Source organism: Amblyomma mixtum, chromosome 3 (assembly GCF_055824585.1).
Source record: "Amblyomma mixtum isolate Tamu chromosome 3, ASM5582458v1, whole genome shotgun sequence".
In the NCBI taxonomy this organism is placed as follows: Eukaryota; Metazoa; Arthropoda; class Arachnida; order Ixodida; family Ixodidae; genus Amblyomma; species Amblyomma mixtum.
In genome coordinates, this window is record NC_143014.1 from 61,876,609 (window position 1) to 61,901,374 (window position 24,766).

A 24,766-nucleotide genomic window follows, 5' to 3' on the forward strand; every position below is an offset into this window, starting at 1 on the left:
GAACACAAGTTCCAGATCATGCGTGTACAGCGTGGTCACGATATGCCAATCACATCATTGCCAGTGCTTTAATTTGAACTCCTATTTGAACTCCTCTGAATTCCAGAAGTCTGAATTACGTGGTTCTATCGTGCAAACAAATCAGAACAATCCCCCCAAGTGCAACCATACGGCTACAAAAGAAAGCTCAAGAGATTTCACAGAAACCTCGTAGGTGAAAAGTCTTCCTGGTTTGGGGTCACAGCAAGTGCAATGAGGTGAGTGAAATAGAGCTATCAGTTGTAACACATGCAAAACCTTATTCGCAGTCATACATTTATTCTACGGGACTGGTGATGGTGCTGCACAAGCCTGACAAATCTAGCAGGACAAAGATTTAACGCTATATAAGGCACTGCAAAGGCATCTTTTTTTTTTCCATCTGCATTCACCGTGTTCGTTTTAGACAATGTTGCCAGCATCAATGAGGCAGATATGCTCAACGTGGTTACACCGTGTTCTAACAGTTGGTGGTAAAGGGCTAGCAAGTGAAACAGGGCAGAAATAGACTCTATAGGTCATCTCATATGACTCCATAGGTCTCCATAGGTCACATTTTGGCACCGCATTCCCATCACTGCGTTTATAAGTAACAGGAAGCTGAAAGCCCGGCCAAGCAACTGCTATTTTTGTCTCTGAAGCTTCATGTCCTCCTCTGGGGCGTTTTTCTTGTCATGCAAGACTATCCTGAGCCACATGTAGCCTATTCTGTGCCACATGTGGCCCCCTTATCCCCCTAACTTCCTAATCTCATCTGCTAACCAGACTCTCTGGCACGCCCTGCTACACTTGCCTTCTCTTGGAATCCATTACGTTACCCTAGAGGCCATGAGTTATTGTGCCTTCGCTTTACATGCCTGGCCCATGCCTATTTCTTCTTGCCTTCGACTTTGATATCATTACTTTTTGCTTGTTGCCAAACCACTTTGCTTTCTCCCCATCTCTTATTACATTACACCTATCATTTTCCTTGCCATAGCTCGCTGTGCTGTCAATTTAAGTTCATCCATTTTTTTATTCAGACCCATCAATTTGTAACATTGTTCTTTGAATGCAGTATTATGCTTTTTGTCTCACTTCATTGTTTTGCAACTAGGAGTGCAAAGTGTGCATGACAGGGTGCCTTCCTTGTATTTATCAGTAGCCCTGTCACTACCCTTTATACAGCAGGTATACCCTCTCTCTCGCCCCATCCATCACTCTATATTAATGGAAACAAACTATTATTATCATTAAAAATATTCAGAAGAATTGCAAACCAGCAGAACAGCATCATTCTTGAGAAGTTCAGGAAGGCAATTCCTCTTCTTCAAAGATTCGCTTGCAGCGTGGTATAATTAAAAAAGTTCCAGACATGTATCTAACCACTATCTAAGCCCACAGACCTTCACCTGTTTTATTGTAGGCCACATCAGAAAGACAGTTGGAGCTGTGGTAGACCCAAAAGCATCATGCTAGTTATAGGTGCCGAATTTTCAATGCCCGGCTAGGGGGCTGGGGTCACTTAGCTCCCTCTCGTTTTTGTATTTGTTCCTTTGCATAAATAAACACTGAAAAATAAAAGACCTGAAAAGTAAAATTTCTCGATCCAGCTTCTAAAAACGCAATGCAAAAAAAAGCTCATTAATTCAAACTCCAAGAGACAAGAAAAAATGTTCAAATTACAATGACCCCAAAAAAACTCAAGAATTGCTGGCAGCACGGCATCTTCATTTCGTGAAACACTGAGCAAAGATTGCCTGATTTCAAGATGAGAGCCGCCTGGCAATGACTTTCACGTTTCTATCAATGCTATGCATGCATATGGTCAGGAGCATCAAAGCAGAACTGCTCCAGAATCATAAGGGCCTCCCGCACCCTTTATGGTGTAATGCAGTAGAGCTTCATGGCTACTGTGTCACACCCATCATAAGTGGCGCTGTCGCGTGTGAGGAGGCTTAACCGCACGACCAGTGAATGGGACATGACGAGCGTACAGTTTTGACACACTGGAAGAACAAAACCGCACGGATGCAAGCGAAGGAATCTGCGCCATAGCAGCGAGAGAAAAAAAAAAGGAGGAATCAACAGGTACAGTTGGCTGGCTGATGCTGGGTGGGATTCAGCCGCCCCGCTGTTGTGAGTTGGTACGAAGCCTAGAAAAGTGAAGCCGAAACTACACGGTTGGAGTTCACTCAGATTCGAGGCCGCCCATTCGTTGTCACACCTGCTGTCGCGTGGAATTCAGGTTTTACGCAGCGCTATTTCCACGATCGCTTGCCGTACCCTTCAAACTTGGACGTAGTGTCCCTCTGGGCGCCAGTTCAAATTAACCGGTGCGAGACCCACAGTGTTCGAACTTGTGAGCGTCCAACGCCATTGACTTGCATGGGCGTTGGCCAGGACCGAGCCTGCAGTTAAAATTATCAGGATTTTAAAATTAATGGGGGTCAAATTAATGAGCTTTTACTGTATTTGATGCACAGCTGTAGCGTTTGGACCCATATTTTTTTCTTTTAAGCACCCCTCTAAGCATGTCAGCGGCAACGAGAGATGCACGAGGCATAGTCACGACTGAGAATTCAGTGTGCTAAACTGCTAGTTTGAATGACCACTACACTTCATACATACAATAACTTCAAAACCTAACAACCCAACTCTTCTAGGCCATCTGAGAAGATTCAGTGTGTATCAGCCTGACCATGTGCAATTTGCTTAAAAAAAAAAAAACGAGCAACCTAAACTACTATTGAACTATACTAAACAATTGTAACCTACAGATATAAAGCTTGAGGCACATCAAACTTCAAAACATACAACCAAGCTCGAGCTCTCAAAACAGAGGTAATGGAAATTCAACTTTCCACATGTTCTCAGGTTGACAAAAGAAAAAAAAACATGACAAAGGCAGTTATGCAGCTGTATAAAACAACTGCCTCTAGCTTCTCAAACCTACTTTACATACCATTCACCATATGATCTTTGCATCTTCAATTTGAAATGCCTCAGAGGCAAACGAGCCTGAAGCCTGGCGAGGTAGCTTCAGTTACCTTCCAGTGCACACATTAACATTTCTACAGCACACTTCTACTGAGCAGTTTTTTTTTTTCTGCTGAAGTTCCAACATGCTGTCCTTTGAACTCACTATTACTGTGCAGAGAAATGGTCTGTGTACATTTGCTTACCATCAGTTCTTGTTCACAATCTTCCTTATAAGTCTCCTCATCACTTGAGCTGCTAGTCTGGCTGCTCGGTGGACCGCTGTGTCTCCTTACAGCACTGGCAAAAAGCAAGCATTTTGTGTGAATGAGTGCACCTCACAGATCTACACTGAAGCGTAAGAACACATTCAAGGAGCCCAGAAAGGTGAGCCACAGTACTTAACTTGTTCACTGCGTTGTGCATCACGCCAATTTTTTTTTTTTTTTGCTTTGTGGCCTTATAGTGAAGTCCTCCCCCTTAGATCTCATAATAAAATGTGGCCCACGACTTCATTATGTGACCCAGCATACAAGGCTGCACAGCATGGATAAATGACCCGACCAGCCGTGACTCGCAACGCAGTGAACGTGTTAACAGAGTTGACTAACCCTGCAATGCCCAGGCAATGAGAATGTTAAATGAAAGTTATCAGGTTTCAAAATTCACCACTACTTCACTACAAAAATGTAAAACTGGGAAATTGGTAAATAAATTTAGTTAATATTGACAATTTCTGAATGTCTCAGGATGATAACACGGCATGTAAATATGCATGTGCATGCAACAGCATAATCCAATCTGCCAATACAGCATTTAAACCACTTAAAATTTGAGGGTTTTTTTACTTTAGGATTAGCTAGTCCATCAATTCACCTTTCAGCAGGCTTCCTGCATCTCTTGACAGCAGACACTTTGACCCTGCTTTAACAGCTATAGCTGCTTTAATAGCCTGAGAAATCCCTATTTCCACAAACATGTTAGCAACTCTAGTTCTGCAAAAGGAATGAAAACTATCCACATTTTTACATAATCATAGGTGATACACCAGGCATTACAGGGTTAATACAAAGGACAAACTACTAGGATATTCAGCAGCTGCAGTATTTCTTCAGTACTCTCCTACTTTGTCACATAACGCTAAATAGACTGCAGGCATTTTCAACATCACCTAACAAGTTGACAGAAGACATAGCACATCAAATAAACCCCGAAACAACAGGATGTGATGTTCTGGTGGCACTAGTGCGAATGATTTTAGCTACTTTTGAAAAGCTTGATGCAACAGTGTGTATATAGTGTGAATGATTACAGCTACATTCAAAAAAGCTTGAAGCACTTTTGAGGGCAGATATGCAATAAGAGTGCTGCCGAGCACTATGCATATGCTACAAAAGCAGCATAAAATATTTTGCAGATTGCTTCAAACAAGTCACCTAGAAAAGGTAGGCTAAAAAGAAAGTGCAGCAAGCTTGAACACTCAACTGCTTTCATGTGCTGGCTCTTTCTGCACTCTATCAAAGAAGAATGTGGAAGAAGAAGGTGGATACCAAACTTGGCACCCTGGCCAATCCCCCGCCCTGGGTATGTGCCATTAAGCCTGAGGACATCATCATCACCACACAGCACAGGCAGTTCTTCAGGCCAAGATGCCCATCAGAGATGCATTCATAGAGGATGTGCACATTTTCTGTCCGACCCTGCATGTGCAGGTTATTATACTACAATCTCCCACCCTCACACTCCATCTGTTTTTCCTGTGCAGAGCAGCATTCCAAGGGCATATTTCGCTAGCTTCCTTCCCCACTCCATCTCACGCAAAAGCTTCTCCCCATTTCTCAAGAAAACGTGACGCTACATGATTCAAACTAGTTTGTTGGCCATCAACAGCCACAGTGAAAATGAAACCCCACTCTGAAGGCCAAGATTTTTTTTGTAAAGACTTTGGCAAAATCTCATTGCTTATGCATGTCCAACAGAAAATACAGAAATATATTCATGGAAAACTACTGCTAGGAAAACAAGCAAAAACAATCAAAAACTGAACTTTATTGACATTAAAACAGACGAAGTCAATGTGCGAAGTTCACAGCAATTCACACCAGGTATACAAAGCAGCAATAAAAAGCTTCATATGGAAAACAACGAAAATTGCACATACACAATATTTCACACAAGAACAATTGGTTAATAAAGACAACACAAGTTTCACCTGATATATTTTCATTTTAAAACCTGAATAAGCTAAACGCCGTTTTAGTAAAAGCTTTTCAGTACCACAGCACACACTTTGTTCGTCTTTGGTTTAGTGTCCGGGTTCATTTCCCTTAAAACACTATTGAACCACTCCATTTTGTGGCAACAGGCAGTCCATCAAACAGTGTATTAAAAGGGACACTGAGGAGAAATTGAAGTTGGCTTGTATCGACAGAATACCAGCTCCTGATTACAAAAACCCCACTCATACTGACAACACTCTTGTAACGTAGAAAAGAGCAAGAACAAAAATACAGGTATCGCCGCCACAGGCCAGACTCGCAAGTACAAGCGTGATGACATCATAGGACAAAACAGTGTTGCTAGAACCAATGGTTCTAGCAACACTAGGACACGAGAAGCGACGAATCACTGAGGCGCAGCCAATGCATGAGCAAATCTCCTCGACGTCGTCAGATGGCGCCACGTACCTGGCAGCTACGCGCGCGCCTGCAGCATCGGGACCAATCAGCGCCTGCTCACCGGCGGTAGGCGGGCTCCCGGTATTCCGCTAACGGTAACAAGGTACACAATATGCTAAAGGTGTCTATTTGCGAGAACTTTGTTGACGACTTCGAGAGCGGGATCCATCGTAACGCTGGCAAAACGCCGGTGCAAACGTAAAAACGTAAACGAAGCGACGGTAGCGACGGCCGCAATAGCCGAAAGATGCCTTCAACGTGCGGCCGGCGGTACCTTTCTTTTCGGCTGCTGCTAGGCCGCACTGCTGGCCACCAGAAATCACGGAGTCTGCATTACGTCATGTTTCACGTCACTCAGTCCTGTGTCGTCATAAGAGAATCCCAAGTTTGAATCACAGTGGCGGGAAAAACTTTTTCAACTTCGAATCCGAATTCCTCAGAAATAAATGCATCTTTCGCTGCCGGCCAAGTGGCAACAAAGCCATGAAATGCCGAACTATCGTATTTTGCTATAAAAAAAATATTAATAGAGCTCTCCTCACTGTCCCTTTAACTCTAATACAGCACCAAAACTAGAATGCATGTGTAATGGCAGAAAAGTTTCTATGCTGTGAAGGAGCAAAGGCACTGATGCAGGAGGGCTGTGGGCCTGAGGTCTCCTACATTCCTGTCACCAATCCACTCTTTTTACTGCTGCTCGACAAAAAGGTTGGTTGGTTTATTTGTTTATTGGGGTTTAACTTCCCAAAGCAACTGAGGCTATGAGGGACGCCGTAGTGAAGGGCTCCAGAAATTTTTACCACCTGGGGTTCTTTAACGTGCACTGACATCGCACAGCACACGGGCCTCTAGAATTTCGCTTGATATGTAGGCTCAGACGAGGAGAGCCATCTTGGTGTAATTTTTTTAATTTGGTTATGTACTGCCTTCTTTCATTTTACTTATCTTGTTGTATCGAAATTCAGCCGCCGCGGCCGGGATCGAACGATAAAAAGGTGTTGAGGCACTATCGGACGACAAATCAGACATACAGTCGAGCCCACTTATAACGGCCTTACTTAAAATAAATGCACATTAGGTCTGTGACACCAAGTCTCTAAAAACAAATGCCTGCAGACATGGGACCTGGTTATAGCGAATACACAGGCACCACAGTCCTCATTGGCACACACGTAAGTATACAAAACCTTGACAGCTTTCGCTTTCCTGGGGAAAGCAGTGTAAAGGGTGTAGGTCTTATGAACATGAAGGAAAACCGAAAAAAAAAGACCACCATACGAGTGCACCTCCAGCATCGAGGTCGTCGAGAGGCTTCCTTCGCTTGGAAAGTGACCTCCCAGCTATGAAGAGGAGCGGCACAACATTCTTAAGCTGTCAACGCTAGCTATCATCCCCTTCAAACGGAGGACCCCATGAATATTGCGGTAATGTATGTGGAAAAAAAAAACTGTGGGGATTAACATCCCGAAGCGACACATGAGCTTCATCGAAATACAGCGCCATGACTGGGATCGAACACGCGACCTTGGAATCAGCAGCCGATCGCCAAAGCTGCACACAGCACTTTCAAAACTGAATCGAATGAGATTTCTGTAGATGTGCAACCGAATCTGATATGAACAGCATGCATAATAATGCAGTGCAGCTATGAACTGAATATGAATTGAATAGTGACAGAAGTGAATTGAACATGAATAGAACTTACAAATATGTGGTACTTGTGCAAATATTCATACAAAATGAATAATCATGTGAAACAGCTTAGCACTAGCGGCAATGCTGCAGTGAAGCACTAAGACTTAAGGACTTGCAACTATAGTGGAGACAAGAGCTGAGCACTGGTCTGCACTAAGGGGCACATAACATGAAGTGTGTACATGAAATATGGCAGTCATGTCGCACGTATCAGCGAATTAATCAGCACTACTTCTCGTTTGATGACAGGGGATATTGTCGAGATCAGGCATCTAGGCAAGGTCTGTTAACCTGCCCGTGTCCTGCCACATCGGCCAATCTTGGAGGCCATGCAACAGCATTATGAACCCTGTCACACATCACAATCACATTGTGGCGATGAACACTCCATACCACGCTGCCAGTCGAGACAGCATGCTGTGCAGAGTCACAGTGTGCAGTGTTTCTGAAACAGTCTTAGAAGGAAATTACGTGGCCTGCCCTACTCAAACTTTGCGATTTGAAAACTAGTAGAAAAATTCAGAATCAAATATTGACTAGTGGTTGGGGGACTCCCCCAACTGAGGCCAACAAATGGAACATTTTAAAAGTAATCTGCATTGCAACAAAACGCACCTTGGCTGCAATATTTGGCAAAAAAATTTAAATAAAATGGAACAGTGTAGAGAATGTACTACGAAAGCTAAAACCCATTAAGGCAGAAAAAAAACACTGGAGTTTCCAGGCCACATTAAACATCACACACTAATAAGAGTGGCACTCGAGAGCGTCTTGCAACGCTGCCAGGGAGTCCACAGAACGCCATCGCCTGTTCGGCTCTACGCCTTGCTTGTCGGTAAATTGGTTTTTGAGGAAAGGAAATTTATCTGTCTCGCATATCTCGGTGGACACCTGAACCCTGCCGTAAGGAAATGGAGGAAGATAGGAGTGAACGAAGACACCGTATTCACTAGACGCGCCTTTGTTCATTCCAAACCATCGAGCTGGCATGGCGGAGTGGTAGCATGCTCGTCTCACACTCCGGAGGCCCTGGTTCGATTCCCCAACTCGACCGATCTCCTACTCGGTTTTATTTATCTGGTCTGACTAGAAAGGTTAATTAGCCTACTTAATGAATTAAGCAACTAACCTCAGTCCCACTTACTTGGAGCATCACTATACCATCCCTTTAATTGGTTGCATGGTTACTAGCGAAAGTACAATTGGCCCGTTTGAAATTCGCGCAGTGTGACATGACGATTTCGACCAATTGAAAAGCGTGACATTTCTGTCGACAACTCCTGCTTACAACAATGAGGCATTAAAGGCTTCCGCCTTAACATGTATGCCAACTTCTACAAAGATGAGCAGCTGTGCCGCGCGACAACTTGCTTTCGCTGGCAGCCAAGGCGATAGCCGCATTCCACAAAGGCACTTTTTTGCACTCTCGGTTTATAGGTTTAGGTTTATGGAGGTTTAACGTCCCAGAGCGACTCGGGCTATGTGGGACGCCGTAGTGGAGGGCTCTGCAAATGTCTACCACCTGGGGTTTTTTTACCGTGCACTGTCATCGCACAGTACATGAGCCTTTAGAATTTCGCCTGCATAGAAATTCGACCACAGCGGCCGGGATCAAACCCGCATCTTTTGGGTCAGCAGCCGAGTGCCATAACCACTCAGCCACATTGGCGGGCCCTTTATTTTTGCAATCTGTCCGTGCTTAACTAGCAGAGTGTCCCGGCCCTTTAACTGGGTCAAAACATGGTTCTCGCCAAGACTAAGCATAGAAAGTGTTGAACATTTTCTGTGCACAAAAACATTGCCACTGTTGGACCCAAACACAGCGTTGGAGTGCTCTTCATTGAAAGGCTGCCATTGGTTAGTGCTCAGCAAAGACTGTATCCTGGCCAAAACTAAGGATGCTCAGATGCAGGAAACTAGGCTGACTTATGTAAGCGCCATAATTCAAACCAACTACCAATATGTGCTAGGCCTAAACGCATGTCTTGGGATTATGATCGGCTTGCTGATCGTGATGTGTGTGCTGCTCACATTGTTTTCTAGCAGAGGCAGATGGGCGGTAATACAAAAATGTGCCAACCAGTGCCAAAAACTGCCAGGCCAATGGCAACTCCTGCAGGTCACGTAAAAAGCACACTGCAAAACTCAGCCTTACGAAATTCCACAGTCAGTTATGTCTCATCTTCTTACAGCGAACATCAGGACATAATGAACGAACAGTGCGTGACTGTCTACTTCGTTACAAGCGGGATCGACTGTATTGCACAGATTTCATTTCCAACATAAACATGATGCAGCCAAATGCACTGGCCTCTTCAAGCTGCAATACCGAAGACACTCTAACCTAATGGCATTCAAGAACACAAGCAATAACCCCCCTGCCTGCAACCTTTAATAAGACACCAAGACCAAGTGGAGAAGAATGTTCTAGCGTTCCTTCACATCCACCATGCAGCTGTAGAGGAATAAAATTTTCAAAAATATTCCACAGTAACACACATGCATTGCATGGCACATCAGGAGATCAGAAAGCTCTGTAACAAAACAGGATTAGCTGTAAGAAGAAAAGAGAGAACAAACAATCAGACATGATCAGTGCGTTAACAGAAAAAAGCACGAACTCAACCTACTCAACTAAAATGAAAAATGAATATTTTTTGCTCATATAACTAACCAAAAGTGGAAGCATGTAGGTTTTTATTTAGACTTCCATCTGCCTTTTTCCTGCATATGACGAGGCAAGCAAAGCACATTTGTGAAACAACGTCAAACAATTGCTAAACAAGCAAATCCAAAACTGAATTAAAAATACTAGTACTGATGTGGGAATGCTTACAGAGTGATAAAATGGTAAAAACTAACAAGAGGGCTTCAGTACCGACTAGTGGCTGCTGCTTCCTTCCCCCTTTCCCCATGAAAAGTATAGAGCAACTACCTTGACATCCTTGTAATTTACCCACAATTTATTATTTGAAATGCTTACAGGCCCCTCTTATGGTAACTCGACTAACAATCTAAAGTAACTAATAATTGAATTACCTGAATGTTGAGCGGTATGCTGATAGCCACAGGACAACCAAAATTTTGCACGAGCAAAGCACATATTTTTCGTTAACAAGAAAAAAAAATACTGCAAAAGGGTAACTTGTGAGCCCTTCCCTCACCGTAACTTTTTAAAAATCTTTCTAATGAGCAGTATTGTGAGCTTGCTCTCGGGGATCATATTCATCTGCTACTATGCATGACCGGAACAAGTAATTTTTCAAGTTGAGAGGCACAGTGTTTTGTTTTTCTCTCTTTTGTTCCCAGTCTGCACACATCTAGTCCCAATTACCCTGCAAAAATCCTTACATAAGGGCACCAGGAAAAAAAAAAGCCAAATCAGCACTGGTTACTAGTCGCAGTTTATCAAGAGTTTCCATGACGAAGTGTCTGGAAAACTAAGCAGAAAATAGCGCATATTTATAGTACTGACGACCCATGATCATATTGTATCAGCATGGCCTCTAAAATCGCAGCACAGTGGGCAGTAACGTCATTCACAGCGAAACGGTAAACATGAGGAGCTGCCCCCATCAACACCAACTTACATAGCCAATGGTCACGACATGTTTACCTCTGCTTTAGGAAGCATTTTCAAGACGTAGGTACCTGCAGATAAAATTTATTCAAGGTTAAAAAAAAGGGATGCCAGAACCCCACGTTAATGTTACCATGCTCCCTAACCTTCAGCACAACCTTTCTTGGGCACAGTTTACAAGACCAAGGTCTTTCTGGTGCCATGAAGTCTGCAGTATGGCAATGAAATAGCACTCCGGAAAATTTTCAACACGTTGACTAATACACGAATGCATTGCTCAGATGTCACATGATGCCAACCCAAATGATTGTGGCTAACTTTGGCCATGGCCAGCACTGCCAGCATGCAAGCCGCATCTAAATGCACCAATTTAAAGAAGTAAAGAATAGGTATATGCAAATAGCCGTTTTTCGATTCAAAGCGAATTCACAGCAAATAGTAATTTTCTTAAATAATTTCGAATCGAATATTTCAAATACTTTTGGAACACAAAAAAAGGCTGAATGGCACCATAAGCATTCCCGAAATCATATATTTTTAAAACACACAAGGCAGTTACATAAAAAAAGAAAAAAAGAGAAAGCACTGAAGCTTTGTCGCACCTACTGAATTTGTTGAGTTTCTGCAAAAATGGCCAATGGAAATTCAAGCCTCCGACCTACATATGGTACCAACGTATGTGGGGCTCCAACTGCTGCTTTCAGGCGGCGACTCCTTGACACCTGCTAGGCATATGCACCACGTGCCCAGCACCACCCCGCCTCAGGTGCTGGATAAGGGCACCCATCTCCACACATCTCATGCTAGCTCCCCTTCGTGCTTGAGCCGTCGCGCTTATCAAATTTCACGCGGAGAAGAGCAGCTGCGACAGCTGCAGTCAGCTCAGACTCATTCCGCGGAAGTCAAGGGAGCCGCGTGTTCTCCGGTTAGAGAGATTTAGCATAGCACAATCCACTTCCGCAGGGTGCCATTGTGCATGCCCAGATTGCCCTGAGGACGTCACAAGGTGCCATGTGCCAGCCAGCTGTTTGCACGCCTGGCCCATTGGAATCAGCATGCGCACGCTGGATGCACGTGGAAGCTGATCGCGCTATGCGAAATGTCTCTACTCATGGATGCCGCCACGCAGGTTACAGCGTGTGCGCACCGCAGGTAGCGCGGCCGTAGACGCCTGGCAGGTACACATCTGGGCACCGCACATCGGCCTGCTTACGTTGTTGCTGCGAAAATGCGTAGTCTGGCTACGGCATATGCACAGGAATGCATTTACGCAACACGGAGTCTGAGCTTTGGAACGCAGAACCAAAACTACACACAGCAAGAGTGCCAGAAATGTTATTCATACGAGACCAAGCATTCTGATCGAATCAAATATCAAAATTTTTTAATACAGTGGAACCTCGATTATACGTCCCCCGGTCATGCGACGACCCGCATTTTACGACGAATTTGTGCGGTCCCGGCAAAACCCCCACAGAGACAATGCATTAAAAACCTCGGTTATACGACGCAAATTTTAGAAGGACCCCGCTTCGTACGACGTTTGGCTCGTACCGTCCGTCAAAAAAGGTCGTCAGCAAACGCAGGCCGGGATGTACCGTATTTTCGCGATTCTAAGCACCCCCTGAATCTAAGCACCCCCCCCCCTATTTTCGGAAAAAAATTTCTGAAGAAAAACTTCGCAAGCGAATCTAAGCACCCCCTTTTTTGCGTCGAAGAGAGCGTTGCCGAGGCCGCCAAGTGCACTTGCTCTCTTTTTCGTCTAGCCTGTGCAGTCGGAGTCCCGAGGAGGCGCGGCCTGCGCGTTGTTGTTGTTGTGACTGAGAGAAGGATGAAAAGGAAATTGCACGGGCCTGCCTACTGGCTCGAGCCAAGCCACCACCGCTGCCATGGGCAGATAGAGGAGAGTTGAAAGATGAGAGGAAAGATAAAGAGAAAAGATAAGACGAGCGTTGCAGCAACAAATGCGTCCGCCGGAGCCGATGCTGCTGAAAAAACACATAAGCGGGCGAGGCCGCGCTCCCCGAAGCGAGGACAGCGGCGTCCACGGCGCTTTTTGTGTTGCTGCGTTTAGTTCCGACACTACAAGACAGATGGCGGCACAGAACTGTCTGCAGCTATTTTTCTTTTGAATGTTTCCTAAATAAAATGTTTTTTCTCGTGCCCGTTTCATCGAGATTTCGCCGCGAAAAGAGGGGCCCGGGGGGGGGGGGGTCAGTTTAGATTTTTCGAATCTAAGCACCCCCTCTCACTTTGGGCATCGCGATCGTGAAAAAAAGGGGGTGCTTAGAATCGAGTAAATACGGTAGGCACACTTTAGCCAGTCGATAACCGGTGCGGCTTAATCTTTCCACCTATCAAGAAAACCGCGCGAGCCGCTGCCCCGCTGCTCACGGCAGCCTCAACGGCCATTTTATCTTGTTTGTTGAAGACTAGCCCTCTGCCGGCAAAAATGTGCTGCATTTGTGTTCCGAAAAAAAAAAAAAAAGATGACGATATCACGCTTGATTTTCGATTATACGACACCCGGATTATACGATGGTTTCGCGCGGTCCCCTGAACGTCGTATAATCGAGGTTCCACTGTATTCGCACATGTCTACTGAATTATGATGACCTGCACTGCTGCTTTCAATTCTGAGCCAGACGGAGTCACCTCCCCTCCAAACTTATGCAGCAGCGCTTGGAGCAGCTGAGGAGGCTAATCATGACTGTGCCAAGCCGCCATCGCACTACAGATTTTTGCCATTGGGAACACCCCCAGATACCCCACCCTGCCTCAAACCACCATCACCGAATCACTGTTGCAAGCCCTAGATCCAAACTGCCCTCTCCCATGGATGAACTGGTTCCCACCACCATCCCAACTTGTCTGCACATACCAGAAGGCTCTGACTGAAGCATGCTAGCATTGTCCTGAACTGGGAATTCAAGTAACAATGCTTTCTCTCTCCCCAGTACAAGTTAGGTAAAACATTAAAGTCATGCTGTCCCAACAACAATTAACATGATCAGATTCCCAAAGTACAAGGCAGGAGCTTTAATTCAGCCCGGGTTCAAGCAGTTAACTCTCATCAGGTGGGTCAGAGGCACCTTGGAAAGAACTGAGTGACGTATTTTCTTGTTGGGTATTCAGCTGCAAATCCTTCGGAAGGAATTTCATTAGCTACACTGAGCTTTTCACCGTGCCAGAAAGTGCCAAAAAAGTCACACTATGCCCCAGAGAGACTGCATCAGAGGCGAGGGGACATGTTAGCACTAACTCATGGCCTGGCATTCCTTCTTATACTGGATAAATTGTAAATGGATATTTGTGCTCTGGAATCAGCTCCAGGCATGATCTTTGGTGCAATGTTCATGATTTTGGTTCGGGTGCACTTCCCATCCTTCAACAAATACAAAATAAACAATACTGCAAAAAAAATTGGGGGACGCTTCAACTTCGCCTTTCAGAGTAAACGTGACAGCATTATTGGGTCCCGTTCAATTTGCCTACTCAATTTAATATGTAATTCCTAATTAACATACTCATAATTACTCATGTATGATCAGTACAGTAAAACTTAACTGATACATTAAAAAAAAAGTGCAAAAATGTATTACCTGAGAAAACATGTGATCCAAATTGCCTAACTTTGAAAAATCGTAACTGGTGAATGAGCCACAAAAACATTTATTGACAACCTCAATCCACAAAAATGTCCATTAGCATTTCCTGGCACAAGATGTAAACAGATCCTTTTCTAGTGCTAGCAGAATGTAGTCTGCATTCACGCTGTCTTAAGCACGGAAGGAACTAGTACGCAATGCATCCGGTACATTGGCAGTAGTGGCAAAGCAACCAAAATCTATTCGTCATTTCCAAATGCTTCACCCCATTGTACCCAAGTACAGTGGGGAAGCCACTGCAGTGGCTTTTCTGCGACACAGGACCATTAATGCTATCGCATTAAAAATGTGCTCAGCAGGCTCCACAAAAATGTTCCGAATTCATACCCACTTTCAGCATTGAGGAACAATGGCACAAATAGCCCATTTAGTAGAGGATGCGCGAATATTTGAAATTTCAAAAATGAATCCAATATCTTTTGTCATTCAGTCCATATTCAATTCGGAAAACGGATATTCGAAAGTTTTCCAACATTTGGCAGTGATTGAAAACAGCCGACTTTCGAGATCTAATCCTGAAGAAACTGCAATATCTGGGCAAATTTTCCAAAGAGCAAGCTAAAAGGGTCAGGAAAACAGTCAAAGTTCACTTTTATTGATCAAAGCAGTCAGTGACCATTCACTGCTGTTTTCACTTAAAGCTCATACTTCAAGAAGCGCTGATGGAGCTCAATTTAGCTCTCTTATCGCCGTGGCCTTGTGCAAAAATTAAAATTCCCCTGTGAGCACCAATTCTCACCTTAACATCAGCTGCTCTAACTACCCACCCTCTTCACTTTTTTTGTCCACCGTCTATTGCTTGAACTAGGGACATCTTCATTAGCATTAGTCATTGATGCTGCCAGGGCTGCTTGCAGAGGATAATTTGGACAGGCCCCCAAAGGGCGACCATGTAGAGGTGTGACCAGCAAAGCAAGAGACCATGCATACATCCCTTCTATTGCATGGTTTACCGTTGCTTGCACGCACTGGACGTGCAGGCAATGGCCAACATGACAACAATCAGAAGGCCACCATCGCTAGGCCAAACAATAGTCCAGCTGCACACCAGCCAGCCAGCTGACCCCAGCTGCGTGCTCTTTCAGATGTTGCGAGCCAGTCTCTTTTTCCTTTTAAAAAACACCTCACCGATCCAAAATCACCACGCGTTTAACTTACTTCTGTTCGTATGGTTCTGCAGTGCACTAAAAGTTATTCCTCATAGTGTGCAGGCAGTGCAGCATTTAACAGAACAGCGAAAAATAAAACAGGGAAAGCTTTAATCCTAAGGGGTACCCAGCTCTTTGAAAAATATTTTTCATTTAAGAAGTCTCAATCATGCAATGTTCAAGGAACTTGTATTTTTGTGTGGCGATTTAAATGTCTTTTAATTTCAGTGCAGAACAAGTCCTGGTGCACTTATGCAATATGTTATGCAAGTCATTTGGAAAGAGCATTTAAGAAATACTGCTGCAGGGAACTTGCTGAAATTGATGCCATTGGTTCATCTTGGCATCGAGGAGTGCAAAATGGACAAAATTATCATCCTGCCTATCATACAAGTAGAGTTATGGGGTTGCAACTTTCTGAAGTTGCCACTTCAGAAACGGGAAGAAAAGTTGGTATCCCTATTTGTGAAGTGCCAACTTAAAACCCTATAACCCCTAGGCAGGATGATAATTTTACCTTATGCACTCCTCGAAGTCAAGACAAACCAATGGCATGCATTTCAGCAAATTCCCTGCAGCCAAATTTTTTCAATGCTCCCTCCAAAAAGACTCATTTTTTAAAGGGTCACTGCCTCATTTTATATGCTAACTTTACAGGTTTCATATTTTATAAAGCCTATGAGCAGTACACATTTCTGTGCCTGTCAGTGTTTTCGCATGTCCAGTTTTGAAATGAACAAAGACAACACTGTATGTATATTTTCTTTGTAATCCTTTTATACTGAACAGATACCTAATTTGACACTTGAAGCCATTTTTTTTTCTTTCTGCTATTCAAATCTGAAAATTTCAATACAGTCAGGCCCACTTATAACAATACTGGTTATAACAATATATCGGATATAACAATGGTCAGTTGTGGTACCATCAGCTTTACCATGTGTTCTATGGCAAAATAAACTGCTTATAGCAATGCTGTCAAGGAACATTATTGGTTATAACAATTAAACCTGGTAATTGAGTGTCAGCCATTATAGAAAAAAAATCAAGAAAATGCTACAACCACACCAGCAAAACCATGCTTACAACACAAAAGTGCGCGCGTGCAGGGCCGACCAATGTACTGAGCCGGCACAGTGACGCCATGAAAGCAAAAGAACCCATGAATGCGTTCCTCTGAGCAAAAGGCCCATGCAGAGGAGATAGTAGGGAGCGTGGTAGGAGCCTTGGCAGAGAAGTCCATTATTAACATTTCTGAGGGGTGCGCCGCTCGCAGAAAAAAGTGCACAGATGTGTTTTTCTTTGGTTTTACACTGTGAGCTACGGCTGGCATCGGCAGCGCGCGTGCTGTCCCATCGTCCGCTGTTCTTTGCTAACTTGCCCGTGGTCCCCGCTTCACAAATTTCACGTGTCCCAGGGGCAGGCGTCATCGCATCAGGCGAGCTGCTGCATTGGCTACGTGCACCATGCGTACTCCCAATCAGTTGGTGCAGTGCGCGTGCGTGCAGCCAGCGCGGTTTTTCTCGTGTCAGCTGTCACCGCACCCTTAGTTCTGCATGCTTCTTGAATTTCCCGTAAGAATCACTTCCGGAAAGCTGGCTTGATTCCTGTGACGTGGAGCTGCGCGAAGCTCCCGCAAGTGCAGTGATGGCGGTGCTTTGGTCATCGGTCAACGGTGAACATTTTTCCGGTCCCCTGAAGTTTGAATTAATGAGCTTTTACAGGCATTAGAACAATCAAGCCCCTCCGGGCATTTACTATCAATAAATGCTCTGAAGTTAGTCATCTTTTCTTTTTTTCAGCACAACCCTGTTATAACAATTATTGGTTATAACAATGGCATTTCCATGGCACTTGAATATTGTTATAAGTGGGCTTGACTGTACTTGCACACCCCTGCTATCTACACCTTAGGCATTAGAAATAAAACTTTGTGAACTAGGCTTAACACATGTAGCTTAACACACATTCCTGCTGGTGAAGACAAACGGTAATGCATTTGTGATTATTCCTTTCACAACTTTTTTTTCTTTTCTTGGCACAGCAATGCACAAGAGCCCTCCTTTGGGAAAACCATTAAACAAGTACAGCAGTACCACTGCCACACCCACTACTGCACAACTGAGTGAATTGAGTTACTGCGCAGTTATTATCAATCATTTGCTACACTGCTGACATTGGCCACAAAGTAAGTAAACAACATATTATAAGGGAGTAACGTTTCTGAATGGCCTTAACAAATGACAATAGTGAATGCAAGCTCCCGAGAGCAAGTAAAAGCTCATACATATAAATATGCTCAATATGCTCAATAAATGGAATGTGCTCCCACAAGCAGTGTTGCCTCAAGCCAAATTCAATCAGTGCAAAACACAGTACCCATAAGTATCTCAAAATGCAGTTCTTTATGAAAACACCATCCGACTCTAATTCAATGAGTAAAATAGGCCTCACATAATAGTCCGATGCCTATTACTGCCCACATGACCAAGGAAATCCTCAAGAATGCAAGTCAACCTTCAGGTGGAATCTTCATTAAACATCAAACTCTGACATACCTGTCTAGCAAGCGAAAGTTCATATAACTTGGCACAAGTTCTAGCAATAAAGAAAATTTTAACACTTCTTCACGTGAACACCTTGAGCATATAAATCATAAAGTTGTCTACAAGCTCCAGTATACAAGAATGGCATGCTCAGGTTGTCACTTTCCAGCGAAGAGGTGATCCAATGACACAAAATTGGTGCGTGGGCATGTGATCCAATATTCGTGGAGCTTCATTTTTGTCTGCCCATAAATGCCCCAGCATATCACAGGTGTGATGTTAACTACTGTTAACACCATTTGCACAGCAACAATAAGTATGTTATGTTGACAACAGCAAGTCCTGCCTTGCTTATTATGCTGTCTTACCATAACCAGCCTTATATCCACTTTGAAAGTCTACTAAACACAACTAGATGAGTGAGTTCACACATACTCTCACGGGGCCCATACTCTGGAAATGTCCACTAAAGGATAATCCAAACTGGTACGTCTTGAGCTAGGCACATTCTCTTGATCCAAAAACCAACTATCATCAGTGGTATCGCAGACTTTGTTAACTAGTGCCCGCAGTTTTTTAATACCGCATTTACTCGCGTAACGATCGCACCCGTGAATTTTGTTGGCAAAATTCTTTTTTTTTTATCACCGCGTAATGATCGTCGAGAAATTGCAGCGGCAAGTTTGGGGTGCAATGTCGAGTCTAGCTGACGATGATCATAGTTGCCATCTGTCTGACAGATATGGCACGTGCAGATGACCATCTTGCTCTGTCAGCATTGCAGCGGCAGCCGCCTGTTGGTTGACTTGCATTCACACGGGCAGTCTAAATGCGGTTATGCTTAACTGCGGATACCAAACTGAACTGCGGTTATCTCGAATCACGGTTTGCCGTTGTCACAAGGCTTGCCACCGTTCTGGGTTGCGGTGCAACGAATGAAGTGACGCGGTGGTCCGGAGCGAAGTGACATTTGCAAATATCTTGCAGCGCAATTGGCGCAGTGAGTGCAGTCCGATGGCGCTGTCCGGTTGCAGCACTGCCTCCACAACCGAATACCTTGCCGCGCCGCCCGCAAGCTGCCTGCACCAAGGCAACTTCTCTACGGCGGATCCCTGGAGCCAGCATCAAAAAACCGTGCTAAGCTAAACTTTCTTGTTCTCGTAAATAACAAGCCCTGGGATACGGAAGTGTCAAAAATGAATCTTCCTTTAGGATCGCTGACCTGTACCGAGCTGCTGGTCGGAGTAATAACTGCGATACAAGGTAGTTTTATGTTCGCAGCCGCGTAGCAGCTGCCGCCGTTGCAGCGCGACTGACCTGATCTGCTTGCACGCTAGCTCCGCTGCTAAGGTGTCACTAAAATCAATCGTATATATTTCTTTTAATATGAAACAATTAGGCTGTCAGTAAGGCAGCGCCATAAGTAGACCATTCATTATAGCACTAGTCAATTCAAAAGTGCCGTCCGCTGTGGCTTCACTACGAAACAGGCTAGGCCTAGCGAAGAGCGCCATCCTCCGCGCTTGCAGGCGGCACCATTGCGGTAAGCGAGCGGAATTAGGTGCTTCGAGCATTGTGAACGTGTCAGCTACATCAACAATACGGCAGGGACCGGACACTTTTCGGTATTACGGCAGTAAAATGCGCAGCTTGAGTGTCGCGGGTCGTTGCTGTGCCTTCGGATAAGATCGAAGGCTGCATAAAAGCGCCGTTGCGAAAAAAGTATGTTCTTGAAGCGGGCTTGCTCGTGCGCTTTTCGCACTCTAGCTTCTCGGTTAACAAGGTAAGCCGAGGCCGCTGAGCTCGGTTCGCAAAAACCGCATTTAGTGGTGTAACCGTGGGTAGCACGCCCGTGTGAAGAGGGTTGTCTGATGAGCAACTTGTTTGCGTTTTCAGTGTTCAAAAAATTTTTCGTAAAAAATTTATCCCGCGTAATGATCGCACCCCTAAATTTGCGTCAATTTTTTGAAGAAAAGGAAAAAAAAAAGTGTGATCATTATGCGAGTAAATACGGTAAAACACAGCTGCCTAATATAAATAGGAAGTATTTACACTAGAGGTTTTATTACATGCACAGAACAGCAAAAACAGGTCAGATGTTGTCACACAGAAGTCACCTCTACATTTGAGGCTCCAATGAATTGTCATGGATTGAAATGGATACATCCACGTAGTGGAAATTTCCAAAATATAAGTCCTGCTCTCACAGGCGCATTCACGATCACCACCCTAACCAGCACAACCAGTGCCACTGACTTGGAAACAAACAGCACTTTCTTTGCCTTCCCTGACCTCGCTAACACACATGTGCAATTTACTTGGGTGTGGAACCAAACGTGCCACAATTCGGATGAGAAGGGTTGTGTCACAAGACATGAGACTTGTGCTAGTCCAGTCTCATCATGTGACTCATTTGTAAAGCCTTTGTTCAAAGTGAAATGCACGAACTCGCACAATGGTGCACCCTGCAAAATTTCTTGGCCAAGGTACAGTGCTGTCTGCTATAAAAGAAAGCATCTAAGCATGTAGCCCCCAATGAAGGCACCATGATTGAACTTTTGCCCTAGTGACCAATCTTGCATCAGATGCAGCAACAAGTGGTGCACTGAGGCATCAGCTAATATGCTCTCCTTGCTTCCTCATGCTTGTGTGGCTTGGCATATGGACCATACACGTGTTCCTTCTCTTACTCAACCCTGCTCAACATATCTGCCTCAACAGACAGGTTTGTTATATATTTTGTTTCTTGGGGAAGTTGCAAATCTGTATGCAGAGTAAGACTGATAGTTATCAATGTGCACCCAGCATCAAGTTTACAGATCACGCTACATGGCCCAGACTACATGGAAATAGTGTTTTCTAGCAATACGTGTACCCCGCAAACTTTTGAAGCTAAGTGTATACTGGTTTCATTGGATTATGATCCACGCTTCAGCAAAACAGTAGAGAAGAGACGAGGGAAGCATCAAGACAGTGGTACACCCAGCCAGACAGTGCCTCCCCTTTCGCCTCTTCTATTTTGTTGAAAAAAATCTGCCAACTCGAGAGGTGAAATCCTTAATGAAAGCAAGACCCCCCCCCCCAAAAAAAAAATTTAAATGTATGTATTGCACTTGAAAGCCAATCCATAACCAAGCACAAAATGTACAAAGAATAAGCCAATAACCAATGATGTGCACTCACAGCCCCTGCCACGACGCTGTCTCAGTGCACAGGTCAGTGGTTCCACGGCTGTTAGAGAGCACTCCTGGCTCAGGAGACACATATGATCCCTGGCTGGATGGGGAAAACTCGTCTGGCATCTGCAAAGCAATGCGTTTTGTAGAAACGCTGTCATGAAACCTGTTCTACTTCAAATCAATGAGAAAACGATTTCTATCGCTAGCCACTGCCTAGGTAATGCCTAGCGGAAAAGCTGCCCACACGTTCTGCAGAACAGTTTCCTAGAACAGGTTTCCCGCCTGCAATCAGCGGGTTACCATGAAAAGGTCCTGGTTTCCGTTGCTGAGTCACCTAGCAAGCTTAACTCACAGCACATGCCCCACAAGCAAGATGCGGTGTGTCAAGAAATGGGACCCGCTCTATGCCATACATGCACAAAGTCTCGCATAATGTTAAAAAGGTTGCCACAAGATAGTGCAAACATTGTCTTTTATGTGCCCACAAAACTGTAGTCACTGTGTACCTATATCTGCAAATAAGAGTACAAATAAATAAAATTCTACGTCAAGCACCAGAGCATGTTCACGAGATCTGCGAGCAAAGTTGTGCACGCTCTCCTCCTGTCATGTGGAAAGGCCTACATTGGCCAGGCTGTCCAATGTATTAATGATCGCTTAAGGCAGCACCAAACCTCGCTGCAACCAGATAACACAGTTAATCTACCTAAATATTGCTACCATTGTAAAGACGGTACACCCTCTTCAATAATGTCAGAATGATCGGCCACGGAAAAACACAGAATGAGAAACCTTAGAAGTGTTCAAAATCAAGAAGCTAGACTCTGAATGTGTCAGCGGTGTTTCTTGTCAGCACTGTTGCTTACAGCATGTGCGCCCTGCCCTGTTATGGCAATTGCACAGAGTAAAATCGAGTTGTGTTTCCAGCGTGGTCCTGTCTACTCCTTGTGAACACGTCCTTTTGCTTTGCTTTCTTCCATAACCATACACCAACTACCCAACAAGCTATGCTTCTTCAATACAGTTTCTACCATTCTCCAGATGTTCCAAGGCAGAGGAGCAAAACTTCAAAAATTCACCACATAATCCGAACACACCAGGAAGCTTTTCAGAAGCCAGAAATGCTAACAGAATACTAAACCACTACATGCAAGGCACAGCATCACTCACCTTATCAGGAAACACTGCTTGGCCAGAAAAATACTTCTCCAGTACCATCTTGACCGACTGCAAAAGACATTGCAAGCACTCTCACTTGTTGAAATGATAACAAAAATAAAGGGCAACCACAACTATCAGTCAAACACAACAAGTGGGATTAAAATTTGCAAACACAGCCCACTGACAATATACTGGTGGCAAATGAACTTGAAGAAGCACGGTTCCAAATTGTGGACAGGTTTTTGCATTACTGAGTGTTCCTTCTGTTTGCGACTACCAGCCCAGTTCCACTTCATTTGCAATAATTTCTCCAGGGCTCTCAAAATGTACACAGAAAGCTTGGTCAAAAAGAGCAGACGCTGTTTCTGGCGTCTTCTCAGGTTACTGTTGAAAATTCACTGCACTTTCAGTACACGTTATCTTTATAGCTAACCTAAACCTGGATTTGAAATGAGCAATGGATCAAGCACTAGATTTTTCAACCCTTTACAAGCCGCACTATGAAGCAATGTTTCAAAGTAGCAAATTCGTATTGACAATTCACAAATGCTTTCTGAAATAACCATGAAAAAAAAATGTAGCTACATTTAAAATGACCAAGCAAGTTTTTTTCGACTTTCCATTTTTGGAACATTGGCGTGTCCCATATACCGAATGCCAATGTCGTCTGAAATGTCTTTTATGGTGTGCACAGTGTGAACCTTTCCCTGCTATCCAAAGACAAACCTTATAGCAGCCTGCAATGGCTTTGCAAATTATGCACAGCAAAAATTATTGAGAAACCCACTGCACTTGAATATTGTTCTGTTTCACCCTGTGAGCTGTATCGCATTCAGTGCTTCACAAGCCGTGGAAAGCAGCAATGGCTTTCTTCAGCAATGGTTTTTACAGCACAACTACGATAGACAACCCACGCATGGGCCCCATTCTGCGATCACGTGACCACCTTCTGCATGTGCCTGGCACAACCTTCAGATGGGGTGTGCTACAGGGGTTGCAATTATCAGGAGGGAGATGGGGTGCACGAGCAAACCCTGCAGACAAGCCCGTCTGCAAAGAAAGATGCTACTACCATGTTAGCGGTATGTTCCATGCAAAAGCTCAACGAACAGTGCAGATTAATTAAAAATGTTAGTCACAGAAACCTGCACAAGAAAAAATATCAAACAGCTAACAACTTTTGCAACAAATCCTATGCTATTTGAAACATTACTTCCACAAGCAGCTCACATTCAGCACGCTGAAGAGCAAAGTGCGATAACGTGAAAGTCAAACAAAAGCACGGAGCGCTATATGGATTTACGAGTAAACTCATTCATTAAAACTTCAGGAGACTGAAAAAAAAAAATGTCTGAATTATCCAAAAGCTCAAATTATCGATCACGACATCATGGGTTCTGCATGAAGACAATGCTCTGTCACACCTGTCGCTCGCTGTCAGGGAGTTTTTGACGGGACAAGGCATAATCACGCTTCCCCAGCCACCATTATAGCCCCGACAGGCACTGCTGCAGAACTTTACAGAACTGATGCAGTGAGTGCTGGTGAATCGGACGGACCTACTGAGCGCAATAGTACATATTTTGTTAGTGGTTTTACAGGATAAGAAGCACAGTAGGCATTTGGAGGCTTAAAAGAAAGAGGTAAACTTTCAAAGCCACCACCACAGATCAGTTGGCAGAGCACTGTACGTTGTTGTATGTGGTTGTTTTTCTTTCTAATCAATTGACTTCCAGGTAAACATGATCATGCTACTAATTTCCCATATATCAACACAACAAATTAAAAAAAAAAAAACATTCCCCTATGCTTTCCTTGGTTGCGGTGACTGTTGGCTTCCTTCAAGTGCGTGTCATAACGAGCCCCTCATGTCTCTAACCCTTGTATGCTCAATTACTGCTGGCAAAGCAACCAAGGCCTGACCATGACAATGCAAAGCAGTGCAAGCACTCAAACAGCAGGAAAGATTATCACAGGGTTATGTTTACCAAATTACATACAATTTAAATATCTCTATTCCGGACACATTCCCATATTTTCTACAGTACAAACCTTGAAGCCACAAAATCCTTCAGAACACCGAAGGCAGGCTGGTCCGTTCATTTCAAAGTAAA

General features: G+C 44.2%; 1 protein-coding gene across 6 annotated transcripts in view; it reads right to left on the reverse strand.

Annotated features, from left to right (window-relative positions):
• Window positions 1-24,766, reverse strand: part of LOC149350394 (eukaryotic translation initiation factor 4E-binding protein Mextli-like) — a 65,790-nt gene that overhangs the window by 18,744 nt on the left and 22,280 nt on the right. For all 6 annotated transcript variants that reach the window (XM_089579404.1, XM_089579405.1, XM_089579403.1 and 3 more), the window contains 3 exons: window positions 22,662-22,718; window positions 21,496-21,614; window positions 3,204-3,297 (listed from right to left, as the gene is read on the reverse strand). In XM_089579404.1, the coding sequence (XP_089435530.1) occupies window positions 3,204-3,297; window positions 21,496-21,614; window positions 22,662-22,718 (270 nt within the window). The remainder of the gene's footprint in view (window positions 1-3,203; window positions 3,298-21,495; window positions 21,615-22,661; window positions 22,719-24,766) is intronic.